Source organism: Podarcis gaigeae (assembly GCF_964106915.1).
Source record: "Podarcis gaigeae genome assembly, chromosome: 5".
Classification (NCBI taxonomy): Eukaryota; Metazoa; Chordata; class Lepidosauria; order Squamata; family Lacertidae; genus Podarcis; species Podarcis gaigeae.
The window spans coordinates 62,451,937-62,471,952 of NC_139681.1; the positions used below are offsets into that span (position 1 = coordinate 62,451,937).

The 20,016-nt window shown below is 43.6% G+C and overlaps 2 protein-coding genes across 10 annotated transcripts in view; both read left to right on the forward strand.

The window, feature by feature from the left end:
* Positions 1 to 862: 862 nt before the first annotated feature.
* NME9 (NME/NM23 family member 9) lies at positions 863 to 14,277 on the forward strand. Of its 6 annotated transcripts, XM_083740094.1 has the most exons (9): positions 871 to 1,252; positions 1,649 to 1,685; positions 2,493 to 2,690; positions 5,175 to 5,232; positions 6,911 to 7,014; positions 8,346 to 8,417; positions 10,157 to 10,273; positions 12,573 to 12,669; positions 13,184 to 14,277. In XM_083740094.1, exons 4-9 carry the CDS (start codon positions 5,175 to 5,177, stop codon positions 13,186 to 13,188), a joined length of 453 nt encoding a protein of 150 aa, XP_083596220.1. In that variant the 5' UTR covers positions 871 to 1,252; positions 1,649 to 1,685; positions 2,493 to 2,690; the 3' UTR covers positions 13,189 to 14,277. The 6 variants fall into 6 exon arrangements, with proteins under 6 accessions (XP_083596218.1, XP_083596217.1, XP_083596216.1 ...); XM_083740090.1 differs by lacking the exon at positions 2,493 to 2,690 and having other exon boundaries at positions 867 to 1,252; XM_083740093.1 differs by lacking the exon at positions 2,493 to 2,690 and having other exon boundaries at positions 870 to 1,337.
* A 2,464-nt stretch (positions 14,278 to 16,741) lies between these two features.
* Positions 16,742 to 20,016, forward strand: part of VPS8 (VPS8 subunit of CORVET complex) — a 91,318-nt gene continuing 88,043 nt past the window's right edge. For 2 of the 4 annotated variants that reach the window (XM_083741773.1, XM_083741776.1), the window contains exons 1-2: positions 16,747 to 16,877; positions 19,147 to 19,395. In XM_083741773.1, the coding sequence (XP_083597899.1) occupies positions 19,237 to 19,395 (159 nt within the window). In that variant the 5' untranslated portion in view covers positions 16,747 to 16,877; positions 19,147 to 19,236. Of the gene's footprint in view, positions 16,878 to 19,146; positions 19,396 to 20,016 lie in introns of all 4 variants that reach the window. The other 2 variants (XM_083741775.1, XM_083741774.1) reach the window with 2 other exon arrangements.

Consider the following 20,016-nt stretch of genomic DNA (forward strand, 5'->3'; position numbering starts at 1 on the left):
GAAAGTTTCTGAATTCTTATCCCCTACATGACCCATTTACAGTGCAAACTTATATATACCACCTCAGAGGTAAGTCATATTGATTTCACTCCAGGTAAGTGAATATAGGATTGCAGCCTTAAGTGCATTGATACGAAAATATTGATAGGTCAGAGGACCCCTCCCAATTCTCCCCTCCTTATTTTTCAAAGCTTCTGACATTTTAATTAGTTTCCAGAGTCAAACAAGCACAACAGTATTGAATAATGTTAGAATGTGCTGTTGTTTTAAAACAGCTTTTGTATTTATACATGCATCTCTCTCTCTCTCTCTCTCTCTCTGTGTGTGTGTGTGTGTGTATGTGTATATATATATATATATATATATATATATATATATATATAGTGGTACCTCAGGTTAAAGACGCTTCAGGTTACAGACACGTTAGGTTACAGACTCCGCTAACCCAGAAATAGCACCTCGGGTTAAGAACTTTGCTTCAGAATGAGAACAGAAATCGCACAACGGCGGTGCGGTGGCAGCGGGAAACCCCATTAGCTAAAGTGGTGCTTCAGGTTAAGTACAGTTTCAGGTTTAGAACGGACCTCCGGAACGAATTAAGTTCTTAATCCGAGGTACCACTGTACAGTATATGCAATAATGCAATTGCTTTAACTGTTTTTATGTCGTTATATTCTAAACTGATTTGCGCTTGCCTTATGAGAAGTGATTAATAAATGAAATAAATGAATAAATATGTGACTTAAAGAGGCTTAAGGAAAGAACTTCTCTCCCATCACATCTGTCACATGTACACTTAGGTGTGTGCACAGAAATATGCAATATATTTTTAAGTAATCAAAATATGACTTGCGAGAAGTTGGAAATATTTAGCAGGGAAAAGTTGGAAACGTTGATCAATGTTCCCTTATTATCACTGCCATCTTGGAAAGAAGGCATTTAATGTAAAAGCCGGTGTTTTATTTGCCAAGCCTCACTTCCCTAGGGGTACAGCTCAACTGTCAGATCAATTCTTCCTCAGTTCATCCTCGCGTATAAGCTCCCTGACGGGCTTGGCAGTTTCTGCAAGGAGGAGGACTAACCCATCTGCCTGCGCAGGAAGGGCCAGGAGCAAAATCGGCCAGGGAGCTGGCGGCGGCTCTGCCACCGGACAGGGCTATCTCCCATTGGTTGGTCGTGTTGCTATGGAAACGTGGGACGCTGCTGCTGCTGCGGTGGTGCGTAGGAGCCATTGCCGAATTCCTCTAATCAGGTACCGTCTGCCTATCAAGCCCTTGCAGTTCTTGGGGCAATAGAGTCCCTTCGGAGTTTCAAGACCAGGAAACGAGAGTTTTCAAGTGAGACTCATCTCTGAGTAATCATAATGCATTAGAATGGCCTGCAAATGTGATTAGAAATGACACCACGAGTTACTAGGGCAGTGCTGGGAAGTGACTAAGGCTGCAATGCTAAACACTTTTACTAGGGAGTAAATCCCACTGGACACAATGCAGACTTACTTCCAAGTAAACATGTGCTGCAAAAGCCATAGTTGGTGCTTCATAGCCCTAAATTATATTTAATTAGCAAAGTACCTTGATGATGATCCTCCAGGATGGGCAGTAGTTTTATGCAGTGACCTGATGTTTTGGCGTTTTTGTTTTGGCAGCACTATGACCAGCAGGAAGAAAGAATTAGCTTTGCAGGTCAGTAAGTGAGCTTAATGTTTCAAATGTGGCATTTCATTCTGTTAGAGTTTGGTATTTCTGGCTTGTTTGGAAGAGAGGGTGATTCGGGTGCAATGTTGCATTGTATTCTGCCAGTGAAACCTTCCTACAATGGCACAGATTTAAAATAGAAAGCATGAGTTCTAAATGGATTTACCAGTCTCCCAGGGCAACAAGAAGCAGTAATGCAATTGCTTTCATCATTTGATGAATCAGAAAGGAAATGTAAGAGCCTATTTAAACGAATCCCTACAGTGCACTTTTCCAGGGACTAGTCACTGACACAGGGTGTTATATTAATCAGAATGAGGTAAAATAAGAACCAAAGACTGAAGGGTGAGCTGTATGATAATTGGAACAGACTCAATTTTTAAATCTTCAAATACAAATTAAAATACAAATCAAATATTCTAAGACAGACACTAAACCAGGTTTAGCCCTTCATTTGTAAGCACAGCTTCTCTGTTAACTTTAGATTCAGGTAGGCAGCAGTGTTGGTCTGACACAGTTGAAATAAATTTAAAAATTAAAAAATTGTCCAGTAGCACCTTAGAGACCAACTAAGTTTGTTCTGGGTATAAGCTTTTGTGTGCATGCACACTCCTTCAGATACACTGTTAACTTTAGCTTCATTAAGACCTAGGGTAAAAAGGATCAATTGTCCTTTCAGATTGGCTATGTTGATTTAGATGTCTCCAAAGTCAACAACAACAAAAACTAGCATGGGTATCAAAACACAGTATTAGTCCAAATATACATGCATGTGTGTTTTCCTTTTTATCCTAGGTTTTAATGAGGATCAGGTTGGCCAAGGGAATGTGCTTGCTTACATTTGGAAGGGATGCGATACCAGTTCTAGGGTTTGTGAGATGCAATTAGGAGAGGCACCTGTTGGAATAGGCCTCCCTCCTCCTTGCTATTGCCCATTCGTTTGCCTGCTTCCTCTGGGCACAATCTACAAAATATCCAGAAGGAGATCTCAAAGTAAGTGGAAGTTGCTGCACCGTGACCTCTGTTGTCAACTGCTTGCATGCACAGAGAGAACAGGTGGATGGGTAGGCAAAAAGGAGACGCAGCATGAGCAGGAAGCTCTGAGCGCCAGCAATGGGCAGTCCTGCAAGCATCAGTATGTGCCCAATAATGTCAACCTCTAATGTTGGCCCTGAGGAGCTGCCTGAGGAAATAATATCACAAGTGATGTGATCTGTCCAGCCTGCACAACAAATACTTTGTTGGAAATGCATGGATTAATATTCTATGTTTCATGAATCTTTTATCATAAAGTTGTTATAATGCATAGTTATTTACAAGTAGTCCCATTGGCATCAGTGTGCTCCCTTCTCCTCCAGGCTGTGTGAGAAAGTATTTTAGATAATTTGCAAACTTCCATTTGAATACAAATTATACTGGTAGTATGCAGCTGGTTGCCAGAAAAAAAATGAGTTTGCATCTTGAGCACAGTTAGACATTACCCTATGACGAAACATACTGGTGTAGTTTAGTCATCTGGTGTCTGGAGACAAGCATGTATGATCTCAGTGGCACTTTGGATGTAAGAACATGAATATATGAATATTAATACATATCCTATCTTTCATTCATAAAGCACGGTTAAAGAACCATATAGGAAAAGATGGGAATGTGTTTGCAATTCCTTTATTATAAATTGCTCCGTATGGAATATAATCTCTATAAATCCTGCCATCAAGTGGCCAGAAGAAGAAATTGATTATTATTTCAATCCTGTTAACTACTTACATTAGAGTAGACATATTGATTTCACTGGAACGGCTCCCATGTGGCTCTAAGTCAGCTACTTATAGGCTGACCTCAAAGTGCTTTGCCATAAACAAAGTGCAGCCATCTGTTAATTAAATGTTTTGAGGTCTGATATGTTGGGCTATACAACAGAAGCAAGAACATATTTACTCTGAAATGAGTTGCTTGAGAATTATTTCCTGGGATGCCTGCAGTCACGCAATGAGATTCTATGCATGTTTCTTTTCAGAGGCAAGTCCCACTCAGTCTAGTGGGACTTATTCACAAATGGGTTTTAACAGTGCTTTTTTCTGGGGTTATGCAGGGGTATGCCTAAACATTTTGTGAATCATTGTACTTTTGCCCATTTACTGTATTTATTTCCCCCGATTTGAACTATAAAGTGGTGATTTTCTTGAGTCAAAATGAGAGTTTAAATAGATCTGCAGCATTCATGTCTTATAAGCAGACTTCCATTTACCAAAATGTTAATATCCACATTGGGCCGTGTGTTGGTAGCATAATACTATCTTAAAATTAGATTCTTAGAGTTGGGAAAGACTTTAGAAGTCATCTAACTGCCCTGAACTCCTGGCCTACCTGGTGGCAAGTCAGTATGTAAAGTCATCAGTCCACATGTCCAAAGTCCAAACCGAAGGCACCATCCTTCAGAGAGCCTGAAACATCCAAGCTGAGGGCCAACAACATGAGCAGACACAGCCCCCCAGCTCTGTTGTCCCTTTTATACTTTGCAATGCTGATTGCAGCATCTGTGCTTCAGTCATGTGACCCTCAGCTGTTCCAAGCCTATTCTAGCTGAGGAAACAGACACATCCTCCCAGAGGTAGTGAGCCCCACATGGCCAGCTAGGGAGCTGAGCTGTGGGTCTTTGCCTGCCTCAGCCTCCTAGAGTGCTCCACCCACTGCTCCCTATGCTTCAGAGCCTGCCATGCTCCTAGAGAAAGGGCCCCCTCTGGCTCTGGGTCCAGCTGTTCTCGTTCCTGTGCACTGACCCCCCATCCCCTCGCCATCCTCTGTCACCCTGTGAGTACTTCCTGCACCAACCTCTCCCATGGCTGTCAATGTTTCCCATTTTTTAAGGGAAATTCCCTTATTCCGAATAGGATTCCTCGCAAGAAAATGGAAAAGTTGACAGCTATGACCTCTCCTTCGTCATCCCCTGCTTGCCTGTGTGTCCCAGTCCCAGCCACACCCCTCATCAGGATCCTCTTCCTCCTCCCCATTGTCCTGCCAGTTCCTTGCACTAATCAACCCACAGGAAATCCCATGTTACAGCATCCTTGATAAGTAGTCATCTGGCTTCTGCTTAGAAACCTATAATTGAGAGGTCACCACTTCCTAAAGTTTTACTGTGCTATTGGATGTTTTTCCTAATATTTAGCCAAAATCACTTGACTTGTAATTTGAATGTGTTTATTTGAGTCCTCTTTTCTGCAGCAACAGAAAACAAATGCACAAATTGCACAATCTTATATGCCATGTTTGAGCATCGTGCTGTCTTTTATTTTCCTCTCTATATACATTTTGCCTAAAGAAAGTATTTTCATGAAACTGACTTGTGACTTTGACTTTCTGATACAAAAATCTTAGTTGCCCCCTTGCTAATTTACCAAATCTCCTTTCAGGTAGCTCTTAAAGGCTTTATTGCTTTATTGAAAGCTTTCTCAGTTATATTTCATTTACACACAGATGGTTGTTAATAATCAGGAACTTTGGGAAGAAATGCTGGGTTCCAAAGGTTTGATTGGTAAGACCTTAGCTGTAAATATGGCATGGCTCTCTGTTGCTGTTCATAAATACTAGTACTAGTATACTGTGGCCTCTGATCACCAACCCTTTGCCATTCTCCCATTAATCCCCTAGAACTTCTCTTTTCACCTCTTGCAGCTACTAAGCTTGTTTTGCACCTTCCCAACCCCATTTCTGAAGCTTCTTCTGTTCTATTCTACAGTCCCACTTTGCAGCCTTCTTTTCAGCTTACCACTCATGTGCACGCCTCCATTCTCTTGTGCAACCCCCTTGCACACAACGCTCCCATGGTAACCTCTTGTATCTTCTTCCTCCCATACATTGCAAGTAATAAGCATCCTTTTCACCTTCCACACTGAAGCCACCATCCCCTCCTGTTCTTCAGGTTCTTTCTTGCCCCTGCTTTCATCTGCAACACTATTCCCACTGCTCCTTCATTTTTTTGCAGCCCCCATTTTCACCTTCAGCACTTTTTCTCTCCCTCCTCCTCTTTTCCCGCCAACAACCCCCACTTCTAGGTTTCCTCCTCTCTTATTTTGCCGTCTCCCCTTTGTCCATATATCTCATTATTATCCCTTTTCTTCCGTTTGCACTGTCCCTTGCAAACAGACTGTCCTCATTTTTATGCCTCCTTCTTCATCCTAATCTGCAGCCCCCTTTCCGTGCACAGCCCGTGATGCTTTTTGTTACCATATCTTTAAGACGAGCAGAATCTAAGAGCAAACCTGTCAGTTAGCTTGACTTCATTTGAGAAGGTTCAATTCAATTGATGGGCGGTTCTCTTTTATATCACTACACAGAAAATGACATATAATACTAGGATTTAGATACATTATGTGAAAGTACTATGGAATATTTCAGGCCTCTGAACCTTTTCAAACACAAAGCAGCTGAATAAAGTAAGAGGGGAAAGTTTGTATACAGCAAGAAGAGAAGAACTATGAAAGGAAATGTGATTTTAAACAACAGATGTTTGAGTAGAGCAAGCAGAGTGTGACAGTGGGAGGAAGATTGTGACTTTAAAAAATGGCAGAGGTTTGAGTAGAGCAAATGGGGGGCAACACCGAGAAAAAAGTGGTGGTTTAAAACAAGTTTTCAGTACAGCAAGAAGGGAGTTTGGTAAGGTTCTGTTGTGTTAGCTTTTTGATGTTAACTTCTGTGTAGTATTCATGTTTGTGATTTCTCCCTTCTCACACTTAAAACCCCCCAAACATTTCCCTTCTGAATACTACCATACTTTTTGTTTTCAGTGTCCTTTCCTTCTAGATCCCATGCCACAGCCTCTGTTGTTGTACAACCCTCCTTCTTTCTTGCTCCCCTCCCCAACTCTGACTCCATGCAAATCCAGGATTCTAATAAGACATTACATGTAATAAGTCATTACAATAAGGGCTGCATGATGACAGCCTTACATTGATTTTTATATTGAGAGATAGATATAAATACTTGACAGTAGAAAAGGAATGAGTGTTCCTGTTGTTGATGTACCACCTTTCACCCAAACCCATTTCTTCCAAATGTTTTGGACTACAACTCCCATCACCCCCAGCTAGCATGGCCAGTGATCAGGGATACACAAGTAGTGATAGTTAACTAATTTCATTTGCATGTGCTGAACTTAACTTTGTAGGTTCTGAAATGCCATGATTTGCTAAGTTAGCTTAATCTCTTTGTAGTGGTAGATGTTTATCAAGGCTGGTGTGGACCATGTAAAGCAGTAGTAAACCTCTTCAGGAAAATCAGGAATGAATTTGGTGATGACCTCCTTCATTTTGCTGTGGTAAGAGACGGATTCAAATTTATATAGTAGGACATTGTGAGACTCCAACTCCCATCAGCCCCCATTAGCATAGCCAGTGCTCAGGGATGGTGGGAAAATCATATGGATGGATCCATCGAGAATAGTTGGCAAAGATAAATGCCTATGAGGCAAGCAGATAAAACAGGCAATTCATCTTGCTTCAGTGGGCTAAATAAAGCTGCAGTTCTATACACTAAGGTAAGGAACAGTTTTTCAGTCCTGGGGCTGCATTTCCTTGTGCCTAATCTTCCAGGCGTAGCAGGTCCAGCAGTCGGCAGAGCAAGACCACAATGGGTGGGAGCAAAGTTGGCAGTGGACGGAGATACTCCACACTCTCCCTCACAAAACACAGCCTCCCCTTCCTGTGAGCTCCTCTCCCCTGCTCTGGCTAATTAGGAAACATTATGGTTAGAGATCTCTGAAATCCATTGTCATGACACAAGTCTTCAGGCATTAATTATGGCTTGAAGAGGACCATGGGTAGAGCAGGGATATGGGGATGCAACTTTAACCCTGCCACTCCGCTCAAGCCCCAATCTTCCAAGGTTCTCATTTGGCTGAGGGAGCCTTCCCAAACAGAAATACAAGGCTCTCTGCTGTAGCTGTTTGCAGAGGCCAGAGAAATCACAGGGCTATGGCGGCAGAGCTAAATGTGCATCTGAATAGGTGTTTATCCAATCAGGTATAGGGAACCGAGGGCCCTCCAGATATTGTTGGACTCCAGCCCCTATCATTCCTGTCAGTGTGGCAAATGGTCAGGGATGATGTAGAAGAAGAAGAAGAAGAAGAAGAAGAAGAAGAAGAAGAAGAAGAGGAGTAGTAGTAGTAGTTTGGATTTGATATCCCGCCTTTCATTCCCTTTAAGGAGTCTCAAAGTGGCTAACATTCTCCTTTCCCTTCCTCCCCCACAACAAACACTCTGTGAGGTGAGTGGGGCTGAGAGACTTCAGAGAAGTGTGACTAGCCCAAGGTCACTCAGCAGCTGCATGTGGAGGAGCAGAGACGCGAACCCGGTTCCCCAGATTACGAGACTACCGCTCTTCACCACTACACCACACAGTGGCTCTCATGTGTGTTGCAGTCCAACAATAACTGGGATGCACCAGGTTCTAGAGCAATTCTGCTCTAGATGTTTTTCTGGCCTACCCAAAGGGTGCTTCTGTAGTTGTGAACATTTGCCCTATTATTATTATTATTATTATTTTACTTATTAAATTTGTATACAATACTGCCCGTTTTACACAGATCTCAGGGTGGTTCACAACATAAATGCTCTTAGTAAATTGTTTGCTTGTTTACTTTTTATTTAGGCTGAAGTAGATTCAGTTGATGCCCTAGAGAAATATCGTGGAAAATGTGAACCTACGTTTCTGTTTTATGCTGTAAGTTGGTACATTTGAAACCTGAGATGTCTTTTAAACCTGTTTGACTTTAAACTTGCTCCACTATGCTCTGGTGTGTATTATGTATTAAACATGTGTTTTTGCTCATATCAATGAATTTGAACTTGCTGGCAGCTGGAGATATATGTTGTTGCTGGGAATCGTATTTTTATATTTCAGATATTACCCTAGTTTGTATTTCCCCTCATTCTCTATGCATACGGTAACCTAAAATACTTTCCACAGTAGTCGTAACTTACGTAGCTTATATAAATGTATATGCCTCTGACCGTAAGATTAAACAAGACAGAGATTAGGATGCTATAAATATTAAGAATGTAATTAGTAGTGTTTGAATAAATTAGGCATCTTAGGGTAAAGAGGGGAAAGCCTTCAAGAGAGATTAGCACACTTAGCAATTATCCACTCCTCCATTTGTTGGTGCAAATAGCAAACAGGTTTTCTGCAGTTTGCCATTCCTTCTGATTCATTGCTAAAAAGCGGGGCAAAGCAAAACTGCTCTGATCCTTGCCTACAATGCAGAAGTGTGGACGAGCCCGAAACAGGTTGGCCTTGTGGTACTGCTCTGCTAGGTGGCTGCTATGCACAGGAAACTCTGTCAGAAGAACATTGCTCAGAGTATGTAGCTCCTGGAAAGTTGAGGGAACACATAGGACCTTCAAAACAATTTGTGGTGTGGAGTGTTCCCCGTTCAAGATTACAACTACTCCATTTCTCTTCCTCATCCCAGTGTTCTTATCATGCTGCAGTCAGACAGCATTCCATGGCCAATTATCACAATTGGCCCACTCTGCAGGGTTCCCCCCCAAATAGTTCTTGTACTTCTTCAGACAGTTTCTCGAGTCTCCTTCCTGTGTGGGAGTGTTGTTCCTTTGGTTATGTAAGCAATGCCACTCACAACCTAAACACTGGAAGTGGAAGAGGATGATATGCTTGCTTCCTGTGGAACGGGTCGTACTACAAATTAATAGGATGAGTCAGCTAAAACATTTACCCCAAGTAGTGTGGAAGTCAAATAACTTGACTTTAATGGATTGGGGGCAATAAATTATCTCTGGGTAAATTATTTTATGGTGCAATAATATACATGTCTACTCAGAAGTAAGTCCCACTGATTTCAATGAGGCTTACTTCTAGGTAAGTGGGTTTAGGATTGCAGCCCAAATCAATCTTACAAGTTTGCCAACCAGTTAAGGAATTAAATTTGCATACATTTGCATGTGCCTAAAACATTGTTTCTGAAGGAAGAAGCATCTCCTCTTTGTTTTTTTTAACATTGCAGAGATAAGGAGAATACCTCTTTTAAGATAGTGCTTGACTTCTTCAGTTTTTACAAGTGTTTATATTAAAAATAATTATTCTTTCTAATCTGCCTCATTACTTGGGACCACTTTCTAGCCAGTTAAAACAAGGTTCTGCTCATTGATCAAACCAATGAAATGGTTCAGCCTTGCAACCCTTGTTACCTGTGAGGCATCCCATTCTTCAATCCTCTCCTTCCTCTTGTTCTGTGATTCTGGGTCTTCAACTAACAACAGGAGAGGTTGGAAATCAGTCCATGCTTAAAATCTAATATATTTTTTGCTGTCTTTGTAGCAGCATAGCATTTGTTGGCAGGAAAAGAAGACCCAGACTCCACCACTGGTAATATTAATGCTTGTGTTGACGCAAATTACGTTTGTAAACTACATTGGCAATTATTTTCTATTTTCTGTCAGGGGGGAGAGTTGGTAGCAGTTGTAAGAGGAGCAAATGCACCATTGCTACAGAAAACAATTCAGGAGCAGCTAGAGGCAGAAAAGAAGGTCTTGGATCATGGAGCAGATAGAGTGGTGGTAATCTAACCTCTTCGATTTCGTTTAAATTTCTTTTAAGTTGTGTCTTTGATTAGGGTTGTGGGCAGGGGGGTTGTGGGCCATCTAGTTTAAAGCCCTGCTTATTTGAATCCCCGCCACAGGGTGAGCTCCCTTTGCTCAGTCCCATCTCCTGCCCACCTAGCAGTTCGAAAGCACGTCAAAGTGCAAGTAGATAAATAGGTACTGCTCCGGCGGGAAGGTAAACGGCGTTTCCGTGCGCTTCTCTGGTTCGCCAGAAGTGGCTTAGTCATGCTGGCCACATGACCCGGAAGCTGTACGCCAGCTCCCTTGGCCAATAAAGCGAGATGAGCGCCGCAACCCCAGAGTCGGTCACAACTGGACCTAATCGTCAGGGGTCCCTTTACCTTTAATGCAAGAAATCCAGAGCAAAGCCTCCTCTGCAAGTGGCTGTCTGCTTGAACACCTCTAACAAGGGAGAGACCACCACTCCTCAAGGTTGACTATTGTTGAACTGTTTGTACTGTTAAGAGGTTTCTCCTAATGTTTGCTGCCTCTTAGCTGGTCCATCAACTGTTGTTATCAGCTGATGTTCCTAGGTCCTTGTTTCCAAATTCCGTGTAGAATTCTACCGATAGTGAACCATGACTGGGACGTAACTCTGCTTCCATTGTTATCTCAGTTTTAATGTTGCCTAGTGTGTGTCTACTTGAAGGGAAAGAAACTGAATAAAAAAGTGAGAGTAGTCATGTCCTTCAAATAGATACCCAGTTTCCACTTGCTGGAGAATGGAGATTCTGAAAGGAGTGACCCTATGGCCTAGAGCCTGCCATCCTATCCTATTTTGTCAAGTGTTTTGCCTTTTGGTGTTTAGCAGAGGAAGGGAGAAGGTTTTGATTCCCTGGTGGGGTCCAGCACTGGGCCTGAGAGTCCTGGCTCAAGGATACTGAGTTCAGAGTTCCATTTCTTATGGTCTTGACATCTGATAGGAATAATAATAATAATAATAATAATAATAATAATAATAATAATTTATACCCTGCCCATCTGGCTGGGCTTTCCCAGCCACTCTGGGCGGCTTCCAACAAAATATTAAAATACAGTAATGCATCAAACATTAAAAGCTTCCCTAAACAGGGCTGCCTTCAGATGTCTTCTAAAAGTCTGGTAGTTGTTCTCTTTGACATCTGGTGGGAGGGCGTTCCACAGGGCGGGCGCCACTACCAAGAAGGCCCTCTGCCTGGTTCCCTGTAACTTGGCTTCTCGCAGTGAGAGAACCGCCAGAAGGCCCTTGGCACTGGACCTCAGTGTCTGGGCAGAACAATGGGGGTGGAGACGCTTCTTCAGGTATACTGGACCAAGGCTGTTTAGGGCTTTAAAGGTCAGCACCAACACTTTGAATTGTGCTTGGAAACGTACTGGGAGCCGGGTCTTTCAAGACCGGTGTTATGTGCTCTTGGCAGCCGCTCCCAGTCACCAGTCTAGCTGCCGGGTTCCACAGGGACCCTTCCCCTTCTAAGTATGTGTCCAAGTCACTGCTGATCATCTGGGTTATGGCATAGATGGCTCTGTATGCATAAACGTTATGGGTTTCAGAGGCTGCAGGAATCTCTGGCACCTGTGGAGAATGTTATGTGTCTCGTCCTCTGATCATCCTCTACTAACAGAGCATGTGCAGCTTCTTCCCTCAGCTCCTTAGTATTCATGAATTCAACAACACATTCATTATCCATCAGATTGTAACCATTTGTTAATAAAAACCAGCTCCAGAGATAAAAACTGTAAAAAAATACTAATAGATCACATTTTGGAAAAATGGACAAAACACACCACCAACGAAACAAAAAAATCCTATTACTAAAAATAACCATTGTCTATTACATAACACTAAAAGGTAAAGGTAAAGGTACCCCTGCCCGTACGGGCCAGTCTTGACAGACTCTGGGGTTGTGCGCCCATCTCACTTAAGAGGCCAGGGGCCAGCGCTGTCCGGAGACACTTCCGGGTCACGTGGCCAGCGTGACATCGCTGCTCTGGCGAGCCAGAGCCGCACACGGAAACGCCGTTTACCTTCCCGCTGGTAAGTGGTCCCTATTTATCTACTTGCACCTGGGGGTGCTTTCGAACTGCTAGGTTGGCAGGCGCTGGGACCGAGCAGCGGGAGCGCACCCCGCCGCAGGGATTCGAACCGCCGACCTTTCGATCGGCAAGTCCTAGGCGCTGAGGCTTTAACCCACAGTGCCACCTGCGTCCGTCTTCATTAAAATGTAGTTTTTCTAAAATAGTCTGCAACCAACACCCTTGTATGCTTTGATACTAGATCCAGGATGAAGCGATTCCTAAAGAAGTGAGTACTGCCATTGAGGGAGAGGAAGCAGAAGATGGGGAAGAAGAGGAGGAGGAGGAGGAAGAAGCAGGTATTTGGCTGTACTCAGTGGCATATAGGTAATACCATTTATATAGTTTAAAAATTATCCTTGCACAAGAAGGTAAGCAATCTCTCAAATTGGATTTTTGCCACTGCTCTACTTTAGATTTTGTCACTGATATTACTCATCCCAGAAGGGGCATCTTCTGGGTTTATGTAGATAAATGAGGCTTGTGTTGTCAAATTTCTTGGTAAAACTGTGAATGCTGAGTTGCAGCAAAGTCTAAGGGACTAGGCTCCATCGCTTAGGAAATGTCACTTTCTCTCCTCCCAGTATGCTTGAGAAAACCATTCTTATGATATATTTTGGGCTATCATAGTACTAGGCTTAGATGGTTAAAAAAAAAACAACCCAGAAAAATTGAAAGAGTGTTTAATTTTATACTGATCCAAAAGGCTGAAGCAATTTCACAGTGTAAATATCAGGCAGATATCCCTCCTTTGATGTTCTTCCAGGGTCTGCTTTCTTCTTATGCTAATTTCCTCTCATGCTTTCTTCCTAGATTAATTCACCAATTGATGCTTTCTGGAACTGGCTTTCTCACTATCATTTGGAGCTGATGAGTAATGTTACAGACAAGTTTTCTCTAATATAAGTGTAAAAAATTAAATGGCTACATATTGCCATAAGCAGCAGCAATGTGTTTCAGGTTGGAGTAGTCTATGAAAAGAATTACAGATGTTTAGGAAAGCCTGGTTACAAATCTGACTATCAGCTTAATACTATGCAAGACAGCATATATGAGGATATGGACAGTAGGAGAGCTTTGCTGGGCTTATCTCATTCAATATCAGATCAAAGGCTTATTTAACCCTGCATCCTGTTCCCCATATGTGTCTATGGAAAGCTCAAAAGCTGGGTAAGAGAACAATAGCTTTCTGCTGCAGTTGTTCCCCTAGAATGGGCACTCTGAGCTATGATGTCTCTGATCCTACAGGCAATATGCAAACATCATAATCTGTAGCCACTGATAGATTTATCTTCTACCATGCTGATGATGTGTGTCACACAGGTTTGTCATGTACCTAGTAAGGTGTACTCAGGTGCGCTGGGGAATACTATCCTGTTGTCATGTACAATTGTCAGTCTAGTCAGCTTTTGTACATGGTTACATCATCTTGTCCTGTGCCAGAGGCAGCAAAATGTCTTGGGTCAGGTCTGTCTCTGATTGAACCCTGGATTAAAGGCTTTCCAAACAGAACAGAGCTGATATAACAGTTCTGCAAACCCTTTGGATATATGTGAATGAGCAAAACTGTAAACTTGCTGAAGAAACTGTAAACTTTCACAACAGAAATGTTATGATTGATCTTGCACAGTGTTGGTTTTGTCACTGGAATCAATTTTCTAAGCTTGGCAGGGACTGAACGATTTATCAACATGTGAATTTACAGTGGCTGTGTTGAATTCTGATATGGTGGCTCATGCAGTACTTGCCGGATTGGAAGTGTGACTTTTTGTGAGACTGGGAAACCACTAAACGCACATTTGCTTCTTGTGGCTATTATTATCAGTGACTCATGCATTTTCTGGCATTGCTTTTCTCTTTGAGAATACTTGCACCTGATTACTGTTTTAATAAAGAAATTCAAGTAATTACAGATTTGTTTTTCTTTTCCACATCCACAATTTAGGGCTCTGCTAGCTGGCCTTAACAGAAAGTCATGAGATGCTTCATGGCAAAGAAACCATGAGGATTCCTTTGTGCAAAGGAGGTCCACCACTAGGCAGGGAGCAGATAACGCTGTGGTCTAAACCACTGAGCCTCCTGGGCTTGCCGATTGGAAGGTCTGCTGTTCGAATCTGCACAGAGGGGTGAGCTCTTTTTGCTCTGTCCCAGCTTCTGCCAACCTAGCAGTTCGAAAGCATACCAGTGCAAGTAGAAAAATAGGTACCACTGTGGTGAGAAGGTAAACGGCATTTCTGTGCACTCTGGCACTTGTCATGGTGTCCTGTTGCCCCAGAAGTGGTTTAGTCATGCTGGCCACATGACTTGGAAAGCTGTCTGCGGACAAACACCGGCTCCCTCGGCCTGAAGTGAGATGAGCACCACACTCCATAGTCACCTTCATCTGGATTTAACCATCTAGGGGTTCTTTACTTTTACTCTCACCATAGAGGTCTCCAAATGGAAAGAACAACAGTCCAACCAGGATGAGCCATCATAACTGACATTGCATAATCCTACTACCAAATAAGACTCAATGAGTTCAATGGGATTTAATTCCAGTTAATTGGCCCCTAGTTAGTGCGGGTGGTGCTGTGGTCTAAACCACTGAGCCTAGGGCTTGCTGATCGGAAGGTCGGCGGTTCGAATCCCGCGATGGGGTGAGCTCCCATTGCTCAGTCCCACCTCCTGCCAACCTAGCAGTTCAAAAGCACATCAAAGTGCAAGTAGATAAATAGGTACCGCTCTGGCGGGAAGGTAAACGCTGTTTCCATGTGCTGCTCTGATTTCGCCAGAAGTGGCTTAAGTCATGCTGGCCACATGACCTGGAAAAACTGTCTGCGGACAAACGTCAGCTCCCTCAGTCAGTAAAGCGAGATGAGCGCTGCAACCCCAGAGTTGTTCACGACTGGACTTAACTGTCAGGGGTCCTTTACCTTTTTTTAAGTACCTTTACCTTAGCTGATACCATGCACACTCCTTAGAATGTAACATACTAAGGTGTATCTCAGTATCTTAATTGGTGTCTTGTACACTCCTAACATAAAAGGTGTAGGGAAGAAAACGCCACTCCAGAAAGCACAAAATGGAGCAATATCACCAGCCACACACATGGTTAGTATCCATAACAATGTGAGCATTCAGCTGCTGTATCTTGACATTCTTGTCCCAGGACCAGCTGTCTGGGATGCCTGAATATCAGCTAGCTGCATGGGAGGCTACTTGAGAAGAAGGGGAAGTGGGTAGAAGCACATTCCTGGATCAGGGCCTGACTTGGAGGCAGGAAGGAAGGAATGGAGCTTTAGCTCTTGTATAAACTCTCAGCTTGAGTTGCCTCATTGCTGAAGCATCAGTGCTGTTCTAAACTCTAACCCCTCCCATCAGCATACAAATCAGTATGGCTAATTTGACCCAGCAACACCCACCCACCCCGCCCTGCAACCAACCAACCAACCAACCAACCATGCCCTGGGCCCTCTGTTCTCTCGATTTGTCAGCAAAAATAAGCTCCGGTCATATGCTGTGCAAAAGAATGGAAGTTCGTAGACTTGATCAGGGTGGAGGACTGTGACAAAACTAGAATTCCTTCCTGTTTTCCACCCCCTTAATCTCTGGGGGCATTAGCCACCACGGATAGACTGCCTGATAACTGAGTTAAATCAGTGGTCCATCGAGCTTGGTATTGTTTACATTGATAGTGGCTCTTCTGGGTTTCAGATGGGTCTGTTTTTCAGTCCTACTTGGAGATGGCCAGGACTGAACCTAATATTCTGTTGGAAGCCGCCCAGAGTGGCTGGGGAAACCCAGCCAGATGGGCGGGGTATAAATAAATTGTTGTTGTTGTTGTTGGACCTTCTACATGCAAAGCAAATGCTCTACCACTGACCTTCAGCACTTCTGCACTTCTGCAACTATTACCTATTGGCAACTATTAGCCCCCTATCATAAATGGCGTAAAATACCCTTATGCAGCATCCTCCTCTTATTTGTTTTTAGATGAGGATGAGTTGCCGTTAGAGGAGGCATATCTATTATGCATATGCAAATGAGCTGTCAATTAGGGAAATCCTTTTTATCTAATTTACTCAGATTACAGGCTAAAGCCCCACTCACCCTCGCCTTTATCTAACGGATCCAACGTGCCGCTCTATCAGAACCTATTGAATCAGGAACTGTTAATAATGCACTGTTACATGAACTGCCCCCGCCCCCCGCTCCATTTAATATTTGAGGTTGTTGAACCTCGGAGCAGCAGTTTAAACGCGTCCTTAAATCCTTAAATCGTATTGAATTAAAAACCACAACAGCCAGCAGCCGCGAATTTACGCTCTCGGATGCATCTCTCTTCGGCGCCAGAAGGGGGCGCTGCGAGATCGAAGGCCCGCTTGGCCAGAGCTTGGGCGTCCCCTTTAAAGCAGACGCCGGGCGGAGAAGCTGCGCTTGGGCCGGGCGGAAATAAGTGGCGGCGGCGGCGGCGGCGGGTGCGGAATGGCTGGCGTTTCGAGGGCGCCCCCGAAGATGTGGGCTGGTGAGCCTTGTTCCTTTGCCTCGCTGGCTCAGAAGTCGGGGGGGGGGTCGAGGGCGGGCGCCTCCCAGTTTCCCAGCGGAGCGGCAGCAGGCGGCTTGGCTGGCCTTGTGTGGGCCTCAGCCCTTGAGGCAGACTCGCCCCGCACCCCCGTCCCTGGGCATGGCGATGCCTGCCGCTTCTAACATGGCCCGATCCTGCTCTGTGCTGCGGCGTCGTAGAGGAGGGCGCCTGGGTTTTGTGGGGCGGGGAAGGGAATCCCCGGAAATCCCTCTCTCCCAGCCTGTGGGGTGGCTGCTGTGGGGCTTTGCTCCCAGAACTGGCACCTTCGGGTGGGTGACTGAACATGCCTCCGTGGGGCTCTCGGGTGCCTTTAAATATACCTTCCTGAAGAAACCAGAGGCCTTTCTCCTGGGCATGGTCGGCCAATTGGTGTCAAAGAAGGATAGAACTTTTTTTATGTACGGTGGTGCCCCGCAAGACGAATGCCTCGCAAGACGAAAAACCCGCTAGACAAAAGGGTTTTCCGTTTTTGAGGCGCTTCGCAAGACGAATTTCCCTATGGGCTTGCTTCACAAGACGAAAACGTCTTGCGAGTCTTGCAAGTTTTTTCGCTTTCCCCCCTTTTTCTAAGCCGCTAATAGCCGCTAAGCCACTAAGCCGCTAATAGCGCTAAGCCGCTAAGCCGCTAATAGGGGTGCCTCGCAAGACAAAAAAACCGCAAGACGAAGAGACTCGCGGAATGAATTAATTTCGTCTTGTGAGGCACCACTGTATGCTACAACAGCAGCAAGAATACTTATTGCAAAGTACTGGAAGACACAAGATCTACCCACCCGGGAAGAATGGCAGATGAAGGTGATGGACTATATGGAACTGGCGGAAATGACTGGCAGAATCCGAGACCAAGGTGAAGAGTTGGTGGAAGAAGATTGGAAGAAATTCAAAGTTTATCTACAGAAACATTGTAAAATTAAGGAATGTTAGAAGGATGTTGGAATGAAATAATGTGGCTCTAGCAGAAATGATATAAAGGATTAAGTAAAAATGGATTGTTAATTGGTGAAAGATGAGAATGTAAAATTACACTATATTAAGATAAATTATTAGGATAAAAACAAAGCTGGAAAGGATTTGCTGAAATATTTAATTGAACTAGAATACAAAAAAGGGAGGTGTGAGGAGGTCAAGGAAATAAGCAAAGGAAAGAAAGTTATGTAAAGGTTTGATCTGTCTTTTTTTTTGTATTGTTTGTATTTTTTCTGTTTTTCTGTTTTTTTCTTTTTTCTCTTTTCTCTTTGTAACCTTTAAAATCTGAATAAATATTATTTTTTTTAAAAAAAGAGAAGCGGCCAAGCTCTTACACTGACTGCTGCAAATGACACAACCTCAGGCTTCCTTAGGAGGAGGCTTGGGTGGTTGTACGCCAAAAGCAGGGATTGAGAACCTGTGACTGTTTCTGGACTCTCCCAACTCCTGTCAGCCCCAGTCAGGTGGCTGATGCCGGTCTGAGATGATAGGATCTGTAGTCGGGAAAACATCTGGACGGCCGACGTTCCTGATTTAATGGCAGGCTTCTGAGCCGTCATTGAACTTGGAAGCCAATGATGAGGCGAGGAAGTCATATGTTCGATGTGAGGTCCCAGAGTTTCCGTTGTAGGCACCTTCTAGCTTGGGGGGGATGTAGGGCAGCATCTGGGATAGCTCAGTCGGTGGTAGGGCATGAGACTGTATCTCAGGGCTGTGGGTTGGAGCCCCACATTGGGTGAAATATTCCTGCATTGCAGGGGGTTGGACTAGATGAACCTTATGGTCCCTTCTAACTCTGATTCTATGATCTAATGGTGGCAGTCTGTTGACGGCTGTTGGAGAGAAATGGTTAGAGTGTGTATGTGGGAATAATATTTCTAAAAGAATTTATACTCTGCCTTTTGGCCCTAACAAGGACCTCCAATATGGCTTGCAATTTAAACGGTACGAGTTGTAATCCAGACACGGAGAGGAGATCAGTATGGTTTGTGTTAGTCTGCATAGCTGACATCTTGGTGTCATTGCATGCCTGTCTTAGGATAACACATAGCTACTGTTACTTTCATATCAATCTAGTACAAAAGTGAAGCAGTTGTGTGGAAATCTCACCCTCATGTTTAAGTAGGAGTTCTTAGCCATGACTTTTCACTTGTAGTCTGCATATAGCCACTGCTGCAGGTTTTCTCTGATTATTTCCATGTATCCCTATTGTAAATGTGGCATGTGAACCGTTCTATATCAGTTACAGGTGTTTGGGCTCTGGAAGCAGATGTACTTTAAACTTCCCTCCTCCTATCAAGTGGCTGCTTTCTGACAGCTGGGAACAGGAAAGATGGAAGATGAACTGAAGATGGAGAGTCAAAAGCTTGACCAAGATCAAGGTCCCTTTGTGGCGGATGAATCAAGTCAACAGCCATTGTGCCAGGAAACCTCTTCCCCCAAGCTGTCTGTGACTGAACTGAGTAGAGAGTTGGACTCCAAGAGTGAGCTGGTAAGACATTGCTGCCTGTCTTTTGTCTAAAGAATGAATTGTTACTGTCCTTCATTATACATTATACATTGTTATGTGCTACTTTTTGCTTTTGTAGTGCTAGCTAATCAGGATTAAAAAAAAAAATATGTTGCAGGTGATAGTTTCAAGTTCATGGCATAACAACCTCTTTACACATGCACAAAATAATTTTATGGGAGTTTTATTTCTTCAGATTTTTGGATTGGGTCATACATTAATATCTTGTTTTGTTCATGTAGTTGCAGTGGGTTGGTTCCAGAGAAGTGTAGTCAGGACTCCACTTGGGAAACAGGGCTTTCCTGCCTCCTCAGACTCCTTGTGCTTCCCCAAAAAACCACTCTTGGAGTTAGAGGGACTCTGGAATAGTATGGGATGTGGTGCCGGAAATGAATACACTTTCAGAAGCTTGCCAGAAATTTGTCACAAGCATGCTTAATATACACACACACACACACACACACACACACACACACAATTTGTATCTCCTCTAACTATAGGGAAAGAGGCATTGGTTTGTGGCCAGAGTCCTTTTTTAGCATGAGAAATCAAGTTTACAGTGCTTTACTTCACACACTGAAAAGTATTAGACAAACTGCAGAG